We start from the raw sequence: 21,416 nt of genomic DNA on the forward strand, positions 1-21,416 counted from the left end.
CACCGCCCCAAGAATGGCTGGAATGAAGACCGACGTGACCAAACGTCGGTGAGAACCAGAACTTTCACACGTCACCGGTGAGTGCAAAACACACACAAGCAGTACGGAAAACGGTCGGGTACGTTCACCGACGAGGTATATCCCTGCCACGTGGCCCAGCGATTCCACTCCCAAGAGAATCAGAACCAGATACTCAAGTACTGGTTCGTGAACATTCACAAGAGTATCATTCACACAGCCAAAAGGTGGGAACCACCGGCATGTCGGTCGATGGGTAAGTGGCTACACCTGTGGCCACCGGACTACAAGTCAGCCACGAAAGCCAGTCGAACGCCCACAGGAACACGGACGAACCCCAAACATGTTTTGCTCCGTGAAAGCCGACCGACACGAAAGGTCACACAATCGCACCATTCCGTCTATCGAGCACGTCGGAACGGGCAAACGCACAGAGAAAATGCGAGCTGGTGGCTGCCAGGGGCTGGGGAAATGCAGGGCTGACTGGGTGGGGTCTCCCTCTGGCACGATGGAAACGTGGAACCAGAGAGACGAGGACCACACAACGCTGTGGATGAACTCCACGCCACCGAACGGTGTCCTTTAAAATGCGTACTTTTGTGGTACCTGAACATCACCTGAATGAAAAACAAACAGGAACGACAGACACACATATACAACGTGAGTAAATCTCAAAAACAAACACCCTGACGCACGAAAGAAGCCTTACACGAAGGAGCGTGTACCACCAAGTCCCTTCACGCGAAGCTCTCGGACAGGAAAAACGATTCCGTGGCAGACCTAGAATCCACACGGGGCTGCCTGGGGCAGCGGCAGGGACGGGCTGGGAGGGGCCGGAGGGAGCTCCCGAGGATGCTGACGGGAGTCTGGGTCCCACAGGTCTGCGTGTGCCAAAACCCTGCAGAGGGCCTACCCAGGATGTGCGCACCGCACCATATGCATGCTTCGCCTCCAAAGACAAACGACCCATAAACGGAGGCTGAGCTCTAGGTGATGACGTGCACGCCCCCACAGGCAGGGGCAACGTCGGCAATGTGCAACTTGGAAATACAGCAAAAAAACAAAACAAAAACAACACAAAAAAAATGATGGGCGGACGGGCCAGGGTCCGCTGGGGTCCCTTTCTTAAAGGGCCAGAGAGTAGACATTTCAGGCCCCTGAGCATCCGAGTGTTGCAATATTTAACCGTCACTTCTAAAGTCATCACGTTTAAGTAACTTGTAAAAATCTAGTCTCTTAACCATTCCGAAACGCACAACCCGGGGCATCAATCACGCGCAGTGCTGCGCGACCATCATCGCTCCCCATTGCCCAAGGATGTTCGTGCCCCCACGGAAAGTCTGTCCCCGCTCAACCCCCACGGCCCTCTAATCCACTCTCTGCGTCTTTGTCTACTCCGGATACTTCCCGCACCACGTGCCCTTCGGAGGCTGGCTCGTTTCGTCAGCACACCGTCGTCACGTCCACCCACGTGGGCGCGGGTGGCAGGGCCGCCTTCCTTGCCAAGGCTGAGGAGCGGCCACCGGACGCCTGGACCCCGCTCAGTAGCCGTCTGCGCGGGTACACACCCGGGGCGTGGGGGCTTCCGCCTTTAACTGTGGTGATAAAGCCGCTACGACACCGGCTTGCACGCGTCCGAGTTCCTGTTTTCAACTCTTCCGGGGGCACAGAGGAATGGAATTGCCGGGCACGTGACAGCCCTCCACTTAGCGTTCTGAGGAGCTGCCAGCCGGCTTCCCAAATCAGTCTCGGCATCTCACGTCCCCGGGAGCCCCCCATCTCTCGACATCCCCGCCAACGCCTATTTCCCGTGTCTGACTGCGGCGACCACAGCAGGTGTGAGGAGCCAGCTCGCTGAGGCGCTCGCTTGCATTTGTGCGATGACTGATCCTTGGAGCATCTTTTCACGGGTTACTGGTCCCGTGTGGATCTTCTTGCGGAGCCGAGTCAATGCCTCTGACTGTTTTTCAGCAGGTGTTTATCGTTGAGTTGTAGGAAGAGTTCGTAGATCTTTGGACATCAAACCCTCATCAGATATGTGACTTGCAAACATGGTCTCACATTCTGCAAGTAAATTATCTTTCCACTTTCTTGAAAATATCCTCTGGGACACAGAAGTCCTTGGTTGGTTTTTATTTACGTGGTCCTGTTCGCTGTCTAATTACGAGTCACGAAACTGACTTTTGTTTTCTTCCAGCATTTTTACGAGTTTAGTTCGCACACTTAGGTCACTGCCCCATTTTGAGGAAAATGATGTATATGGCGTGAGGCAGAAGCCCAGTTTTCTGTGGTGTGTAGAAATCCAGCTGTCCCAGCACCATCTTTAAAAGTGTTCCCTGTTCTTTTAATGAACGTATTTGGCCAAAGATTCACCACCCATAGATATGTGGGTTTATCTCTGGACTCCCGATCCATCCTGCTGGTTATCTTTCTCCTTATCCCACTACCATGCACTCTGGATTCTACAGAAATACCTCTGATTACAAGATACAACAGTCACAGAGCAGTCGGGATGAAAAAACCCTTACCCGAGAACACCACCGGCTTGGAGGACGCTCTTGCGCTCTGAGCGTGCTGCTTCTTTTCCAAGGCTGCCAGCATCCCCCCCAAATCCAGCTGTACTGGAACCTGGCTCTTCTTTCCACTGTTTTTAAAAGTATTCTAAGGAATTAAAAAATCAGAAGTTTATTTAGAATACTACTTCTCACAACCCTTTACTTTGTGACAATCCTCTACAAGATAAAATGAAACAGATTCAGAGACCGTAAAAATCTTCTAAAAATTAAAGAAATCCCAGACGATGCCACGTTATCTTTTTTTTTTTTTTTTAATGTTTATTTTTTGAGAAAGAGACAGAGTATGAGCTGAGGGGAGCAGAGAGAGAGGGAGGCAGAAGATCCCAAGCAGGCTCCAGGCTCTGAGCTGTCAGCACAGAGCCCGACACGGGGCTCGAACTCACAAACCGTGAGATCATGACCTGAGTCGAAGTCGGATGCTTAACCGACTGAGCCACCCAGGGGCCCCCCACGTTATCTTTCGGTACTACTGCCACAGTTGTTTATTTCCTCCTTCTCTCAGAGCCCTGGGTTTATAATGAAACCAGCAACATTTCAGTCTACAGCTACACTGTGAATAAGAGTGCATACTTATGGATAAAAAACCAAGACCTGTAGGAAGTCTGGCAACAAAAGTTTGTGTGAGGCTAAGTGACTGGGGTCACTGACTCACCCATCCAGTCTGCAACTGCCCAGGTGAGTCAACTGAATGCCGTGAAGTCATGGGGAGAGGATTCAAGATACACACAGCAGGTAAGTATTAACTTTAGGCACAGAGTGGGATATACTCAGCAAATGTAAGCTCTGTCTGGAAGACTGCTGCATGCATGCACTCCAGCACCCCCACTGCTGCCCTCCTGCCTGGACGAGGGCCCACGTCAGGGGCGAACACAAAGGGCCCCACAGACCTGCTACAGAGACCTCCGCAGGCAGGGATGGAAGGTGACCCAGTTATGACACGGGAATCCCGTTAATTTGCACACGGGCTGAGAATTTTACTTCTCGCAAACGTGAAATTATTCCACCTCAAAAGGCGAAAGGACAACGAAGATGCTGGAGACGAGAGAAGACACCGGCCACGTGCAACCTCTCCATCTAGGTGGCGAATCCCAAGTTCAGCCCTGAATCCACCGGGGGCGGGTTCAAGGGGACCCAGCTCTTCACTTTGTACGAACCTTAGAGGCTCTCTTATTTTGGTTCCGTTAGACACTGCTGCCTCACAAAGGAATTCTTGTCCCCCCGTACCAGCAGCCTGTGCCCCTCCTTTCTGACACAGCAGTGGCAGTCAGTGACCAAGTCTCGGCACAAAGATGACAAAACATTTGAGCTTAGATCACGTTTATGTCAACATGCTGGATGTGATTCTCCAGTGAAGGAATGAATCACAACAAACCACCTGTCTTGGTACATAAAGAAATCTGGAAAACAAGGTTTAGCCGAGCAAGAAAAGTTCAGCCTGGAGCGGTGACGGGTTTGACCGGAACATTACCTGTGGCTGCTGTCTGGATTGAAGTCGCGGAGATGCCCCTCGGTCCCTGCGCTCAGACGCGGCAGCCAGGCTGGGAAAGTCCTCGGCGTCCTGAGCAAACCACACACCCTTTAGCCATCCGCGGACCACGAGGAGCAAGTGTGCCTAGGTGCAAGCCCTTCCTTGCTCACGTCCTTCTGTCTGTAACGAGCCCCACACAAGTCCTCAAGGGCACCCACACCAGCCCCACACTGTCTGGCTCTTAGATTTACGGAGCAATGTTGTAATCCCCCCCCCCCCCGCCCCGCCCCAGAGGGCAGCGGGCAGGGTCCTGAGGACATGGGGGCCCCTGACCCCCTGGGCACAGGCTGCAAGCGTGTTGGTCAGTCTAGACTCAGGAGACAGAACCTCCCTGTCTCGTGTGCTGACCCCAAGCTAGAAAATAGGGCAGGGGGCCTCTAACGACGACGTTCCCGCCATTTAAAAGCACCTCGCGTGCTTCTGTTAACATCTCAGCTGAGTCGCAGAAGTTACGTGGGAAACGAGGGCACAAACACACGAGCTCCTCGTTGGCACAAAACAACGCTCTACAGGGTCGTAGGTCTTCAAACGCGCGACCCCAAAGTCCTCGGGGGGGAAGTTCCAGGAGCCCCGGGAGCCCCTAAGCATGCAGGAAAGTGTCAGGTCTGGCCCTATGCTGGATGCTGAGACACACTTCTGCCAGCGCCAGGAGCCAGGCCACTGAGTCTGGAACGGAGTCAGAAGCCAGCACGACTCCGTGCAGGACACGGGCTTTCTCGGGGCGCCACAGGAGAAGAATTTACAGAGCAACGCTGGAAGTTGGATGTAACTCCCTCGGCCAGGGCCCCCGATGGAGTTGGGGCACTCTAACTTTCTCTCCAGAGTAAAGCACACGAGAGTAACACTGCTGGACAGAAAAGCAGACCCCACAAAAGCCAGCGTGTCAGGGCAAGGGAAGACCAGGTGAACGAGATACTGAGGGTAAACGTGAGCCCCACGGTACACACGCTACCAGGCCCCAGGCGGCAGTCCGTGTCTAGACCGCTCGCGCACTCTCGCGCTCGCTGGGCGCCCGTGCCAACTCGGGGACTATGCCGGGCCACCACAGTGAAGGAGAAGGGGGACAACTATTTTCTGTAGCACTGGGCAAAGACTATTAAAGAAAATAATGGAGACTTTCCCTTCGGAAGCCAGCACGAACCCACGTTTCTATCACAACAGACCCACTGTTACGTCATACGAGGTGAGTCATAAATATAAATGTACTTCAATCCTTGGCGGCTCTTGAATGGTCAAAACTTCGTATTTCGATTTAGACTTTTCTTTCTTTTTCTTATGCTTTCTTGAGACTTCATTTTGCTCAGGATCGCCACCTTGTGACGCTTTGGACTAGAACAAAAAACAGCAAAAATCATGGGTTTTTAAGACATTCACTAGAGTGCTTACTCCCATGAGTCAGCAAACTTGAGATATCAGGTTGTACGACCACAGGGCAGCTCTGCTCCGAGTCTGGCTCCTCGTCCCTATTTTCCAGAGAGCCAGCGTTCAGCAGAGTAATCGAGGAAAAGAAGTCTGCTGAAATAGTTGTCACATCCGGTTATTTTTAAACTGATAGACGTGGACAAACCTACTTTTGAGCCAAAGAAGATGAATGTCTCTAATACCGACTCAGAAGTCTTTTCAAACACTCGCGTGCCCCTTCCGGCACCACGGCCCGGTGGTCCCTAAACTACACATCGGAACCCCCTGGGGAGCCTCCGGATGGGAGAACTGCCTAGGCCCATCCCACACCGGCTGATGTGACGCCACTGTTCCCACGCCCCCTCAGTCCCTTGGCCTTTCTTCAATCAGGTCAAATGCACCTTGGCCTCAGGGCCTTTGCACTCGCGCCCACACTTGGATGTAGGCTAGGACTGTACCGTCACTCCAGCTCAAGAGCAATGGCATCTCCTCGGAGCCTCTCCCTCTTCTTCCCTTCCGAGGCACTAACAGTACCTGTCTGCACAGCGCCGGACTGTCAGGACAGAAGCACTAACAGAGCAGGGGCTCCAACAGAGCATCTGGGGTCCTGCCTCATCCCCAGCGGGGACTTGGCCTCCAGTGGTACTGAGAAGAAGGTTTACCTACTGACCCACGGGACCTGTCCATGGAATCTTGTTCGTGAACAAGGCAACTGTGAAGGATGATGTGTACAGAATGACCCCATTTTTGTCTAAAAGAAAAAAACCTCAAAGAGCAAAACAAAAAAATCTCTATCTGTTGATGCTCTGGGGACCGTGAAGTAGCTCACATACCAGGCTGTTGACACAGGCTTCCCTGGGAGGGAACAACAAAGGGAGGAGAAGATGACCTTGTTCACAAGCAGGTCTTTGTGGTATTACGTTCTGATGTAACATTATCGTGGTAATAAAAATTCACAGCAGAAGGCTTCAGAGGGAAAAACCATTGTGACCCCGTCATCTCCGTTACACACGAGACCACGCCCTCTGGGTTATCAGACCACAGGCGATCCCAATTTTCTCGTCTCTGGCTTAGAACGCTTCTAAAACTTTCCTTGTGCCTATAATCAAAATAGAATTTTAAAAGAGATTCTGGGAAAACAAAACCTCTCCACTCTAAGAATTTAACTGAGCGCCAGGAAAACTGGTTCAGATGGCGAGACGGCAGCAGAGGGGAAGCAGCAGCCAGAGGCCCACGCGCCCCATCCTGCGGCCTGTGCCCACGCGCCCCGAGCTGGCGGCACCGAGTGCAGAGGGGACTCGGCCGCTGCGCTGGAGTCCTGCACATGGTTCACAGAGCCGTGAGGGCAGGCACACAGGTGTGACCTCACCGTACCTGTCGCCAGCACACCTTCTCTCCCTCAAACTGACCGTCAACGCACAGCTCCCGTTTGCGGGGGACAGTCTGTGACACCAGGGGTACGAGAGAGTATCCTCGCCCTCCAAAAGACGGGACATCATTGCACTACACAAATACGGCCACGTTACAACCTGAAATAACGTACCAGTACACAATGAGATTCGAGAACAAAATCTAGACCCATACAAAAGGCTCTTTAAGAAATGAAACGAAGGGACCAAAAAGATGACAGCTTCAAATTATTTGAGAGGAGAGAGAAACGTGGATTCTGAAATGCTATCTCACAACAAGAAAGCTGCAGTTAGCCAAGCATCACTGACACGCAGCTGATCCCACAGCGTGGAACTCAACTGTTTTACTGTTGAGTAAACAGGGAGAGCAGCTGGAATTCAACAGACGAAGGACGGGGGCGGGGGCGAAGGAGCAAGCCTTTACACGCCAGAGCGTTACGCTTCTGCCGGCGTCACTCCCTCAGAGACTTCACGACGGCTCACGGCCACGGAGACCACGGGTCTGAAACGGACAGGGCCCCTCCCTCTAAAAGCTCCCGCTCGTGTTCCCGGACTGGGGTTCGACTTTCTCTCAAGGCAGATCGGGACTACAGTATAGAATGGGACACTCCCCTAGGTGCTGAGAAGAGATGACGAGACTACCCGGTCAGTGGCAGAGAAGACCAACGTAGCCCACGTGGGACACATACCTTCTTAGTAGGGTGGACGTGTTTCTCTTTGCAGGAAGGGTCCGCAGAGAAAACTTCAGAGGGCGACATACTAGCGCTTTTGGGGTCTGCTGATGAAGCAACCGTCTTTAGGTTTATCATGGAAGTAACGTTTTTAGGGGCCGGTGGCCGTTCTGTAGATAATGTCTGCCGAACAACATAACCCATTGGTGTCCAAGATAACTCTGCTCAAAGATAACCAAAATCGTTGAACAATCTCAACAGTAAAATAAAAAGACTCAGAAACTGCAAACACGTCATCATGTGAGGCGACTACTCAGGCGTAATTACACTCAGACTAGAGCTCTACACCTTCTCCCGGAGACGACCGTACTCACTAAGCTCTCTTCCTGGAACGGGCTGAATTCACTTGTGAGCCTAGGTGCTCTGCCCGGAAACCGGATTTCCAACTTGGGGGTGCAGGTGGGGACACAAACTGTAGTTCTGATTAAAAACTACTCCACGGTTAAGTCCATACGGTAAACACACGAGATCAACGAGGCAGAGAGGAAATCTTGGCCCTGACCTCGAAATGGACCTTCAACGCCACAGGTCAAAGATCACGGATCTGAGCCACCACGGTAACTGGGATTTCTTGCTTTTTAGGTCTCAGGCCTAAGTACGGCAATGCCGCTCCTCAGGCGCCCACCAGACTCTGTGCGGGCACAACAGGCCCCAGGCAGGCTGTGGCTCCCCCCGCCCCCGCCCCGAGGACGCCAGACTGAGCCGCACACCATCCGAGTCACCTCTTAAGTGAAAGCCATTACTGAACCACACACGTCCCAGACGTGAGAAACGTAAAAACGTCTTCGGTCAGGACAAGCTCCCTAGACAAACCGAAGGCAGAATTACTGAACTCTTCGTGAATGTCACTTCTGGGACAGGCCGACAGCTCTCAGTGGGGTCTGAGGCTCCCAAGACCCCGGCAGGGCCCGCGGGGTCAGAACCGACGCCCCGACACACACAGCGGGCCCGTGCCTCCCCGCGCGCTCTCCTCCGGGCCACGGCCGGGCTTCCGGACAGCCGGGAGCTGGCTCAGCCCGCCCGACGGCCCGACGCTGAGGCCGAGCCTCGGGGAGCCGGTGGTCGGTGGAGAGCTGCGCAAGTGCAGAACGAGACTGCTCTCCTCATCGTGGGGTTTTCATCTTGAAAATGTTATTTTTCACAAAAACACACTGTTAACAGGTACCGGGGGACCAGGGTTACTTGTAAGGGAATGACTATTTTGAACCGAGAATACTGCCGATCCGGACAGCGGGCACACACACAGCAGCTCCCCAGGGCTGGAGGGGTCGTAAGGGGTCCTGGAGCCAGAACCTCGGAGAACCACCAGGGCAGGTGATCGTTCAGGAAGCAGGTGTTCCTGAGTCCATATAACGTCTCACTTCATCGGACACGCCGGACGCATCTCTCTAGAATTCTCTGCTCCCGCTTCACAGCCCCGCGCGCAGACGCGGGGGGCTCGGGGCTGGCGTCCGCCTCCCGCCCCCACGAGGTCTCCGGGATGGCGTCCGAAGGGGCCCCGGCAGCCGAGGCCCGGCACCCGACGGAGGCCGCGGCCGCTCTTACCTCTGGCGCACGAGGAGGGCCCGGCCGCGGCGCCGGCGGCCACGGACTCGGCCGCGCTCGGGCTTCTCGTCGCTCCTTCACCCTAAAAGGCAAACCGGCATTTTCCTGCTGTTGCAAAGTGAAAGCAATTGCTTCATTTCTAAATACAGTGTCCCTTGCCGTTCTTAAAATCTGCAAGATACGCGCGAATGAAAAATTCCAGATAAGTGAGGCTCCTGGGTGGCTCGGTTAGGCATCCGACTCTTGGTTTTTGGCTCAGGCCACGATCTTACGATTTGTGAGTTCGAGCCCTGCATCCGGCTCCGTGCTGACAGTGCTGACCCTGCTCGGGATTCTCTCTCTCTTCCTCTCTCTCTCTGCCCCTTCCGCAATCTCACACTCAGTCTCTCTCAAAATAAATAAACTTAAATTTTTTTTTTTTTTTTTACAAATCCAAATAAATAATAAGTGCGAAATGCCAAACCTCACTCCTGTCAGAAGCCGCCCGCCGAGCTCAGCTGAGCCCCCAGAGCTCCCTTCGCTGCCAGGCGACAAACACCTATGCGTCGCTTTTATGTGCACCCAGTAAGGGGATCGCAGCACACATACCACACCCCTTGTAAAAGATCAGTGTGACACGACTTCCGCACCAGCACACAAGTGTCCACACCGCCTGCGGCCGGGGGCCCCCGAGAGAAGGCGGGAGCCACGGTTCCCCACACCCAAAGTCCACCCGAAGGTCCAGAGACAACCCATGTACGTCTTGTAACCCACACACCCTTGTGTAAAGCCAAAAAGGGCCACGGAGCACGAGGCGGCAGACGACACGGGGGCAGGTGGGCACACGAAGACTGCCAGGTGACAGGCAGTGCTCAAGGCAAAAGGTAAGTGACACATTCAAATCAATGGGTTTAAAATAAATTCTAAAGCTCATATCCTTCAAGAATTTTCCCACTTTGCCATTTCATTAAATCTGAGCCCAGTAATAAAAAATAAAATTACTTAAACACAGCCTGTTCTTCTAATAAATATAACTTACACGCTCACCGAGGCCAATGAAACACCAGAAACCGCTTTCAAGAACAATCATGTAAATTACACATATCAATAAAGATTCAGCACCACCGGTTTTCACAAGATACTTACGACAAGGAAAAATGCCCAAAGTTTTAAAAACTCAAACATGGGTGCCTGGGTGGCTCAGTCACTTAAGCATCCGACTCGTGATTTTGGCTCAGGTCATGATCTGTTTGCGAGTTCAAGCCCCGAGTTGGGCTCTGTGCTGACAGAGCGGAGTCTGCTTGGGATTCTCTCTCTCTGCCCTTCCCCTGCTCTTTCAAATTGAGGGGAATCCCCTTAGTTCCCACAACGTTCCATTAAAAAAAGATTTAAGTGCTTAACACAGTTTTCTCTTGTACAACTTCAGACAAATACAGATGTTGAGCAACCTGAGGGTTGGGGTGCTCACCCCTGGAGTTCAGTTAAAAATCCACATGTTAACTCTGGACTCCCCCCAAAACTTAATTAGTAATAGCCTACTATTGACCGGAAGCATTATTATCGACCACATGAAGGGTTAACACGCACATCCCACATTAGGCTGTATTCTTATGACGAAAAGAGCTGGAGACAAGAGAACATTTTAGAGAATTACAACGAAGAAAAAATATGTTTACAGTACTGTACTGATTTTATCAGGAAAGAAAAAAAAAAAAGAAAACTCCACAACTAAGTGGAGTTCAAACCTGTGTTGTTCAAGGTCAACTGTTTTTTCCTTGTATTTAAAGATCTACTACCAAGGAAAATCTTCCTTCTAGAAGGAAAAATTTTAAACTCCACATGTAATTTGAGTGTGAACATGTCACAAGGCCATGAGTCTGTAAATGTCCTGACACAGCACTTGTGCCTCACTTCGTCCAGATCCGCAGTGCTCAAGCAGGAGCAGGTGACCACGGCAGAACGTGTCAGACCCTACCCGCTGCGGCCCTCCTCGGAGTCCTGTCCCACTTCCCTAGAGTGCTCACGGGCTCGGACACGCACAGAGCAGCGGTGATGCAGACGGGGGCCCCTGGACGCTCGGCTATCACACACACCCAGCCGGGGCCACACCAAGCGGAGAGCCTTGTACGTGAGGCGGCCAGCCGGCCCTCCCTGTCACGGCTGAGCCACCAGAAAGCGCCGCGGTGCGACAGGGACAGGGGCCACGTGGGGGAACAGTGGCTCTTCTGCCCGCCTCGGCACCCAAGAGCGTATGAGGAGGCAGAATGCCCGCTCCGCTCAAGGGGGAAGTGGACGGGGGGAGCCGCCCCCTTCCTGGTGTCCGTTCTCCTGGCCTTCCCGCCCTCCCACAACAGATATTTGTCACAAGCCGTCTTAGGGACTACTGACCTGATCATGTTTTTCCTGGAACCTGGATGAACTCAAACCGTGAGACCGAACGTGGAACACGGCATATGTTAAAGTCACTAAGCGGCAAACAAAACACACGTCCAGCCATCATTCTGCAGAGTCTGCGGACTCATCAGCGAGAGGTACGGGTCAAAGGCCAGAAAAAATCGGAAGCTACTCCCTGCAGTCCGAGACACTACTGTTTGACTACAACGACTTCTGTCGGTACCGCTAAGCGAGCTGCCCAATGCCACGCTGGCGCAGATGCTCTCGAGGAGCCGTGTGGGCAGCGGGACGCTCACCAGAACTGAGCGCAGCTGAAGCAGCAGGCAGCAAACACAGAGCGGCTAATCAGGGGATTCTTCTAGAACAGCAGCTGTACTCGGGGCCGCAGCCCACACAGAAGGTCCTCTGGCGACCCGCACACCAAGACCCATCGCCCGTGACAGCCACACGGGGGCGATGGGGGAAGAGGAATGGAAGGGAGAGGAGGCCCCGCACTCACCTCTGCTGTCCCCGCGGTGGGTTCCCCCACCTCTCCCAGGAGAGAGAGGTCAGCTGAGGCGGAGCGCAGAGGCCCCCACCGGGGCTGCTTCCGTGTCTCTGCGCTCTCCCTGTTCTCTGGACCCTGCAGTTCAGGAAAATCCATCCTGGTAAATTCAAACTCTGGTTTGGAGGCAGATGCACTTTTCTCGATGATTCTGGATTTCCTGTCCGTTCGTCTGTGATAACCATCTGTGTTTGCAGAATGAAAAGCGGGGTAAAGATGGAGGGGCCGCACGCTGACCCGCACTCACGCTTCAACCGCACAGCAGCAAGTCTACTGCGGCTGACGCGGCGACGCGGCACCGTCCAAACGCCCTCGCTTTTGCTAGTGTTGCCAACCTGCGAGACGGTGGAAAACGGAAGGGACCGCAGGGGCCAGCTGCTCTGGCCGGGCCAACGGGCAAAGCAAAACACACCGCCAAGCAAAGCACACCGCCAAGGTCGCGCGCAGTTCTAAAGCCAACGAACGAGTTCCCTCAATCTAATTATGCTGCACCTATAGAGTTCTGCAAATTTACAGGGAGGCCAACGATTTTCTTTTCAGTGTCAAATCTTCCACACTAGAGAGGAATTTTGAAACACAGCAACTAAAATTAAACTCGGAACCTCTTTCCCATTTTTCTCCTTCCAAAACCGACGAATCCTAACGTGGGCTGCGACACCACGCAGCCCCCGCATTTAATTATGAGACCAGAGTCATTACGGTTGACTGTTCAACTTCCCTTTCACGTTCCCACGTGCCAAATGGTTTTGGAGTAAAGTCAACACAAAGAGAAAAGTTTGTATACCAAGTAATGTAAGTTACACATGTAAAGAAGTTGACCGTTCCCAGAAAATAAAGCTACTACAAAGGCTTTAACTCTTTGGGATGCCCAGGTGGCTCCGTCAGTTGAGCATTCCAACTCTCGGTTTCAGCTCAGGTCACGATCTCACAGTTTGGGGTGTTCAAGCCCCGCATCGGACTCTGTGCTGGCAGCGTGGAGCCTGCTTGGGATTCTCTTTTCCTCCCTTCTTCCCTCCCTCTCTCTCTCTCTCAGCTCTTCCCCTACTCATGCTGTCTCTTTCTCAAAACAAACTTAAAAAAAAAAAAGACTCTGACTCTACATAAATAAGCCATTAAACTACACTAGTACATGATTTACAGGAAAAAGCACCACGCAGAATCGCTAACTTTCGGCCACAGCCTGGAACAGCAGTTTCCAAGGCCAGAGTAGACATGTCCCCTGGGTAACTACACCGCCCAGGTCTGCTACTGCTCACGATGGGATGTAAACAGGAAACTCTCCCACCTACTAAAAAGCGTCCCACATGAACAGCAGAGAAGCGACCTCAAGAACGAACATGGTCAAACACAGTAGAGGATGTGGCTGCGATCTGCTTAAGGACATGTTCCGAGGCCTGTGGTGTCACCTACTCGCCAAGTGGGTTCTTGCACAGGAAAGGGCACATCATGGAGCCTCCCCAACAACAGGTCCTTCCCCGGGGGGAGAGGCCTCCAGGATCCCACAGGAGCCCACTGGCCTCTGCTCTTCTCAGCGAGCATGCTCACAGGAACCGGTGTACAAAGGACAGTGGCGTTTCTGGGGCGAACGGGGTAGGACGATATAACATGAGAGAGTCTGTCACCGTCACCTGATTTCAAATTAGCATCCGCGAGAATGTAAGTAGGATGTGAGCCTCTACCCGATTTTACATCAGATGGCAGAGATCCGTCAGCCTTCTTGCTATCAAACTTTTGTTCATCATACGTTTTTTTCTGCAGGAAAAATTAAAAAGTTAACATGAATTAAGGAAACCTACCCTCATATAAAAGGCTTAAAATTGCAAATCTGTAACTACTCACAACTCAACCATTTCAAAAAAGCTTAAACAAAAATCAATTCTTAAAGACACAAAAGTGATAAGCGACACTTAAGTATCACGTGAGAATCGACCAACTCTGCGTCTTAAACGCTCAAGCAGCCGACACACCACGGCACCTGCGAACCTTAAACACAGCTCTTGTCCCTTGAGGGAGAGCACACACCTGCTCGCTCCGTGGCTTCGGGGTCTGAAACGCTCGGTAACAGCCGGGGTGGCCGTAAGCATACGGGGCGCCGGGCACCGGGCACACGCGCGGTGTAGACTCCACGGGGTAAGGAGAGTAGCTGCACGGATGGACAGCGAGCTCAGAGGACAGATACTGAGGTGGAAAAGCTGAAGCTCCAAAGGCCACATCTTCAGTGTAGAGTTTCTGCCTAGATAAAAAGGGCAAATTGAGTGACAGGTTTCGTACCACAAACCAAGGAGCACTTCTGGACTAGACACGTTTCAACTTCTCACTGCTGTTGAGGTCATTTGTTCTAGCACCGAAAGGTCTGTAATAGCCAAATAAAACCTCCCAGCATTTCTTTCCTGCTCTGCAAGGACAGACGAAGACCCAGTCCCACGTGCTCCCAGCAGCACTGAGGCATCCGTGACCGAACTGTGTCACACGTGCGGCAGAGCCCAGGGACGCCCCAGCTCCTCCCCAGCTCCTCCCTCCCAGGGGATCAAATGCTGGAGCAAGACTCCCACAGCCACGCTGGCCAGCAGGGCCATCCAGACCACTCTCCCTGTAGAGGGGGCTCTAACAGGCCCTGCCGCCCAAACCCATCTGCCAGCCCCACCCAGAGCCTGCAGGCAAACGGTGGCCCAGGAGCTGCAACCCTGCCAACGACACGGGCACCAGACGCCCCATCTGCTCGGGCTGCCGAGATGTGACTTAACGCCGACTCTGTTAGCAAACGTGGTTTTCAGCCAGGGGTTTCAACCACCTTGCAGTGAAAGCCGAACAACGGCGAAATGCTACGCAGAAGAGTTAAGACACACAACAGGACCTTCTGAATCCCACAAATAAGCACCAGATGTGTCTGTGACTTCCCAGAGCTGCAACTTTTCTGGTGGAAAATCAGGGAAATCCCAGAGTGTGCGGGGCCACTGAAAGGCGGGAAAATCAGAGCTGACCAGCACACACCTGCATCACCTTCTCGCTGTTCAACGGCCAGAAGGTTCAGGCACGGGTTCAGCTCTGCTGCAAGGAGGAGCCTGCGCTGCAGGAGAAGGGAGTCACCGCCCAGGTGACAAGGCTAGACCTGCTACACACTTACCAGAATGTCCACTACATTCACGCCCACACGGTACCTAACTGTGGACAGCCTGCTATCACGGTCTATGAACCCATGACATTTTATAATAAGCTCAGACCTTGTAAGATCGTCCACTAATTCTAGCAATTAACTACTCCTCGTGTACCTGCCTCTGTGCACCTCGTCTAGTGCTGTTCTCTGCAAAGAAAAAGATTCAAAGCTTCATCCCACTATGCTAACTCTAGATGCAAATCCGTTTTATTCTATCTGAAGCTCAGAAAATCTAATAGGGAGCAGATAAAAGTGAAGAATCTGTTCTTCAGAAGAGAACACGGGCGAAGCAGACGGGTTGACAGCAAAAAAAAATAGTAAAAAAGATGACGGCCCAAGTCCCAAAACAGGATAAATGAAAAGAGTGATGAAACAGGTTAGGAAGAAAAAGGGACGCAGGATCCGGTGGTTTTGAAGGCTGTGGTCATCCAGAAAATGTCCATCCAGGAGTCCAGAGACCTTGGTCCGGGTCCCGCCTCTGCTCACAATCTAGTCCCGCTTTGCACAGGTCACCATTGGTCTTTCTTCCCACCGGAAAGTTGGTATTTTTCCTTCCAATCCAAGCCCAGTACAATTACGTGCAGAGAGCACCACACAATCAGATGTCACAGAGACATCCCACGGCATCTGTTGGGGCTTCAAATGGCTTGTCTGTAAAACTCCAGTTGCCACAAACTGCCCAGATGACCCTAAACCACAGAACACACCTCCCTCACACCCATCGTCTCATCCCACCCCCCGCCTTTACACTGGCAGTGCTTCTACAGCTGGTCTGCCCCCCCCAGTCCCCATGCTCACACGATCCCCACTGAGCTCCCTGCCCACTTCTCCCTGCCCCGTCCCTACCAACAGTCCCGAGTCTCCAGGACATCCTTCCTGCAAGCCCGGTCGCCTCCTCGCCATGCCATCTTCGGGGTCTGGCCCTCTGCCACATCACTTCAACAGCTCCACTGGTCCCATCCCACCTTCCAAAAGCTTGTCCATGGAGGGTGCTCCCCTGTACTTTCCCTCCTCTCCAGTCAGACTCGGGAGCCCACACCTGCCCTCCTTCCCCCCAAGACCTCACCCGCACCTGCAGGCCCTTACCCTCGCCAACTCCGGGCCCTGCTCTCCCACCTACAGGCTGTCCCACCGAATGGCTCACTCTTCCCCAAGTGGCACTGGAGCACCAAGCTGTACAGCTAGTCCCCAAGCAGCCCCTCTTCCCACCCACACTCCCAGGAGAGACCCCACCGCTGTGCATACATTCAGCCAGAAATCACCACAGCCTCTCTCCCACCAACACCCACACGGACCACTGAAGACTGTTCTCCTTGCAGCAGGGCTCCCCGTATTTTCTTCTCTAGCTTTGGTGCCTGCAACCCAGTCAAAGCCTTCAAGCCCCTCTCCCTGAGTAGAATAAGAATCCAGGAGTGAGCATAACAACACCATTTAAAACGCAACCAACAGTTCCCTACCGCCTGCCTAAACCATGCAGGCTTCTCCCAAGCCCTACACCTGCTCCTTTGTCCTTGATGGTCGTGCAAAGTCTTGCCCCCAGTCCCTGCAGCCGGGCCAGGATGTGTTGGGCTCCAGCCACCCAACAGACCTGAGCCACACTCTGTCCAGGACTACAGGTTCTCACTGCTGAGAGATTTTAACTTAAAAGCACCCACATAGGGGGCACCTGGGTGGTTCAGCCGGGTAAGCATCCGACCCCTGATCTCATCTCAGGTCTTGATCTCAGGATCATGAGTTTGAGCCCCACAATGGACTCCACACAGGGCGTGGAGCCTACTTAAAAAAAAAAAAAAAAAAAAAAGGAAAAAGCACCCACATCTCACAGCACACTGCAACACACTGAAAGGCTCAACACTTGCCAACATCACAGCAGCTTTGGGGACTATGCGTGAACACAGGTCAGGACAGACTCTAACTCTGGTTTGGGCGCTACCTACTGAATAACTTTGAACACATGCTTCTAGCCTTGGTTTCTCAGGTGTACACTTCCCCGCCACCCCTTGGGTTGGGACAAGAGCATGGAAACAAGTTCCTGATGGAAAATGCTATCCTTATTTTCATCAGAGGAGATCCCCATTTACACAAAACCTGGCTCATGCAAAGACTTCTTAGCCTCCATGAGAACAGACCAGATAATCAGTTCTCAAATATGTGTATCCCCATTTTGTCCCCTTCAAAGGCCCCTGTCTTTCCTGACCCCGCCCCTCTGCTTTCGTGCCTTTGTCCTTGTTTTTTTCTCAGGAAGGAATACTGTCAGCCAATCTTTTCCTTGCTTATAAAGAACTTAAAAAAAAAAAAAAATCAAAGCTAAAAAAGGACAAGAGATAAAGAAACTTCATTTTTAAACTTAGCAATCCTATAAGCCTCAATTTCATCTCCATTCATGCCACTGCCAGAACATTACTTTAGCTGCAGGAATGTTTTCCACCTTTATTTTGGGTAACTGGAATCCCACCCAGTACATGGCTTCGAATCCTCGCCACTGAGTGAAATATATCTCCTACTTTATCTTGTGAACCACCTAAGGTACGGAACAGCTCAAACGTGATCCATGCCAACCTTCCTTTCACAAAGGATGAAATTACAATGGAAAACCTGGGTATTCCTACCCTAGCACATACAGGTAGAACCTCCAACCCTGTCAAAAAAAATACAACCTAGGGGCGCCTGGGTGGCTCAGCTGGTTGAGAGTCCGACTTCGGCTCAGGTCACAATCTCGCAGCCTGTGAGTGAGTTCGAGCCCCGCGTCGGGCTCTGTGCTGACACCTCAGAGCCTGGAGCCTGCTTCGGATTCTGTCTCCCTCTCTCTGCCCCTCCCCCACTCATACTGTCTCTGTCAAAAATAAACATTAAAAAAAATTTTTTTTAATTAAAAAAAAATACAACCTAAGTACATCAGACAACTTGATAATTTTATTATTTATTCCAATTCTCATCTTTGAGAATACCACTGTAGAATTTATATGAAGTTTAAACTAGTTTCAGACATGGAAACTGCATGGTATGCAGACATGGAAAAGAAACAAGTATGACCCACATTAAAGGAGTGTAAAGACGATTCTCACATGAAGGGGATGCATACCTTACAAGTAAAATCTACAAGTACTCTACAGAACAACACAAAACGTTTAATACATGTTTTTCTAAACTCAGCTAATAACAGAAACCATTTTCTTAATAAAGAATGAAATCTCAAGAAGGAAAAGGAACACTTAAAAAACAACATAAGCCTCCTTTCAACTCAAACGTAGAAGAATTTTATAACCCAAACTCGAAGAATCCTTCTCCCCAGGACGCTTATAAAGAAAAATGGTTAAAGCAAAACTCCACAATTTCCAAAGTACTATCCACACAAAGCAGCAGCCATGTTTGAGAGTCCCCACTCCTCCCCAAGCATGATTTTGAAATGTTAAACCCTAAACCCAAAGAGCAGGTTTCTTTGTCTGGGCTTCTGTCTGCCGCCCATTCCCTGTCCCATCAGATACCTGATATAGTTTCAAACCCTATGCACAAATGATCCCTGAAATTAAGTTTCCTACTAAAGAATGCAACGCAATCCCCATACTTTCTTTGCCCCAAATGATGGCATGAGTGTGGAGAAAGGAAGGGAGAGTTGAGGTTTCCGTCTTGATTCAGGGCACAGTTAGGTGGTGCCACTGGCTCAGACCCTTCTCGGCTGAGGAGCATCCTCCAGTCTTTCGACAACTTTAAACAGGTTAGGTGCGGTATATATCGAAGTCTAACCTCCCTCTATCGGGTCCCCGGGTACCACAAGACATTGAGAAGGGTACGTACTCAGGCCCCGGCAGCTCCTGAGCACACGGATAATACGGGGCTGCACAGCCAGGGAACACATGAGCTTCCGAAGACTCTGACCACACCACATTGAGCCCAGCAAATTTGGGGACAAACGGTTTGACATCTGCTGACAACTTGATGCCCTGAGGGAAAAAAAAGGGGGAGAGGTGGTTAACTACAGACATTCTGAGGCAAGCCAAATGTGAACCAAAGAAACCCAAGAAAGCGGCTCGGTTCTAGCAGCCCCAGAAACGCTAATCCCAGTACCGTCCGTTGTTCAAATACCTCGCGCTCATAAAAATAATAATTTGTTCGCTAACAACTTTTCCCCCAACGCTTTTTATATATAAAAAAAAAAAAGTATTCTACCAAATATTACAAAGGGCGAGGAGGGCAGGCAGTGAGAGCGGAAATAAAATCCCATCCAGAACACGTAGTGAGGACAACGGACAGCGCCCCCTTCGCTCCCACCCGCAGTGCGGGGATTCCGACCTCTCTCCGCCTGAGTCCGGGAGAACCCACAACCGCCCGCCAGCGGCCAACGGAAACACAAACGCACCGCGCAAGTTTACCTCCACCGAATTTCTCAAAAGTTACATAAAACCGTTGCTTTTCGCTCGGCGAACCATTAAGAGCTGTCTTGTGGGGACGCAGAGGCAGGCTTTGCTAGAAATCGTCCTAGCGCCCCACACCCTTGGGACTTGGACGTAAAACCCGCTCTTTCGGTTTCTTGAAGCGCACTAACATTGACTTCCGCGGACGCGCTTACAAAGCACACTCTTCCCTTCGCGGCGGGCCGGCGGCGGCTACCGCTCCAGCGCACGTTCGCACCGCTACTGGAAGCCGACCGCTCCCCTCCACGAGCGCGGCGAGGCGGCGCGGGGTCGCCTCCCCCGGGCACCAGGACGGCCTCCCTCCAGGGGCCGCGTCCTCCCCCGCTTAGGAGGCCGCCCCGCCGCCCCAGTGCGGGGCGCCGTCCTCACCTCGCCCGCGGGCTCCCGCGGCCCCTCCGACGCCATGGCGCACGGCTCGGGGGAGACCCTGCCCTCGAGGCCAGCAGCCGCCCCGTCGGCAGGTGGCACGGACGCGCCGCGCTCCTCCTCCCCGCTTTTCCGCCTTCGGAGAGGACGCCGGGAAGCGCGTCACAGAAACGCGCCCGGCCCCGCCCCGCTCCCGGCCGGAAGTGCGCAGGGCGGCGGCCGCGCAGGCCCGCGTGGGGCGGGAGACACCGGAGGTGGAGGAAGGGGCCGCGTACCACGTGGTGTGTGGAGCCGAGGAAAGCACGGACTTCCAGCACCCGGGAAGTGAGCACGGAAAAGTCAGTTCACGGCTGCCGCGTTCCTTCCGGCGGACAGCCGGTGACCGCGAGGAAAGGAGTCAGGGAAAGTGGCGTGGTGTGGCCGTGGCGGGCGCGGGCGGCCTGGGGGTTGGGTTGGGTTGGGCACCACCACCCCCCCGCCCCCTGCGGGCTGTCTGGCCAGTAGGGGTTAATTAGGAGCCCAGCCGCAGGTTTGCAGCCCCCAGTATGGACGCTTGGGTTCGCGGACCAGCAGGAATTTAAGGCGGGAAATGGGGACGGCTAGGTTCACCAGGTTTGGGCCTAGGAACTGGCAGCCACCGCTGCTGGAGGCCGAGGCCGGTGTCCCCTCTCACTCTGTACCGTTTGGTTTACCCACAGGGCAACAAGGCTCACACAGCAATTGTCATCTTGCTTGCTACCCCTGGGCCCCCAGGGGCAGAAAGGAGTTCTAGGCTGCTGCTCAGCACCACTGATAGGATTTGCAGTCCTCATCCACGTATGAAGACAGAGGAGCAGAGGAGGGACACCAGACTGTCATCTGAAAGTGTTCCCCAGCACAGCAAAGACAGTGTGTGTTTGCATCCACCCTAGAGTACCGTAGCAGCTGAAGGCAATTTGACAGACACAACATGTATCTGGAATAAAAGGTGTTTCACAGTGCCTTTCAACTTTAAAACTGCGGTGATATTTTCTGGGGAGCATTACGCCTACTTGGTAAATGGAGCCGAACAGGATTCAGTGGTTTCCCTTAAGGCCACCAGATGGGACAGTTTTGTTTTTTCCAGATGGGACAGTTCTTAGACACATTGGACCGTTCTCCAGGAACTAAACTAACAGCAGAGCAGTGAAATCTAATGTCTCTATGAAACTTAGTCCTGCTTTTTTTTTTTAAGTGAACTCATGGTACCCTCATCAAACCAAGCCTTTTTAAACCCATTTAATATTTCTTTACATTTATCTCCTCCAGACCAACATTGTAAAACTGAAATCATCTAACCACCTCAGTAGACACAAATTAACCTTAAGAAAAACCCCTTGG

General features: G+C 52.5%; 1 protein-coding gene and 1 long non-coding RNA gene across 7 annotated transcripts in view; one reads left to right on the top strand and one right to left on the bottom strand.

The window, feature by feature from the left end:
* Positions 1–20,217, bottom strand: part of SECISBP2 (SECIS binding protein 2) — a 40,986-nt gene extending 20,769 nt beyond the window's left edge. Inside the window, exons 1-10 of one of the 6 annotated variants that reach the window (XM_047829873.1) lie at positions 20,061–20,217; positions 19,075–19,220; positions 14,148–14,358; positions 13,805–13,877; positions 12,081–12,310; positions 9,209–9,290; positions 7,622–7,824; positions 5,329–5,451; positions 4,063–4,152; positions 2,547–2,679 (exon numbers count right to left, since the gene is read on the bottom strand). In XM_047829873.1, the coding sequence (XP_047685829.1) occupies positions 2,547–2,679; positions 4,063–4,152; positions 5,329–5,451; positions 7,622–7,824; positions 9,209–9,290; positions 12,081–12,310; positions 13,805–13,877; positions 14,148–14,358; positions 19,075–19,220; positions 20,061–20,096 (1,327 nt within the window). In that variant the 5' untranslated portion in view covers positions 20,097–20,217. Of the gene's footprint in view, positions 1–2,546; positions 2,680–4,062; positions 4,153–5,328; positions 5,452–7,621; positions 7,825–9,208; positions 9,291–12,080; positions 12,311–13,535; positions 13,724–13,753; positions 13,878–14,147; positions 14,359–19,074; positions 19,221–20,060 lie in introns of those variants that run through there. The other 5 variants (XM_047829872.1, XM_047829874.1, XM_047829875.1 and 2 more) reach the window with 5 other exon arrangements.
* A 37-nt stretch (positions 20,218–20,254) lies between these two features.
* Positions 20,255–21,285, top strand: LOC125150253 (uncharacterized). Its single transcript, XR_007146289.1, has 2 exons — positions 20,255–20,453; positions 20,756–21,285. It is a non-coding gene; the product is annotated as an uncharacterized LOC125150253 (long non-coding RNA).
* The last annotated feature ends 131 nt before the right edge of the window (positions 21,286–21,416 follow it).

Source organism: Prionailurus viverrinus, chromosome D4, assembly GCF_022837055.1.
Source record: "Prionailurus viverrinus isolate Anna chromosome D4, UM_Priviv_1.0, whole genome shotgun sequence".
Lineage (NCBI taxonomy): Eukaryota > Metazoa > Chordata > Mammalia > Carnivora > Felidae > Prionailurus > Prionailurus viverrinus.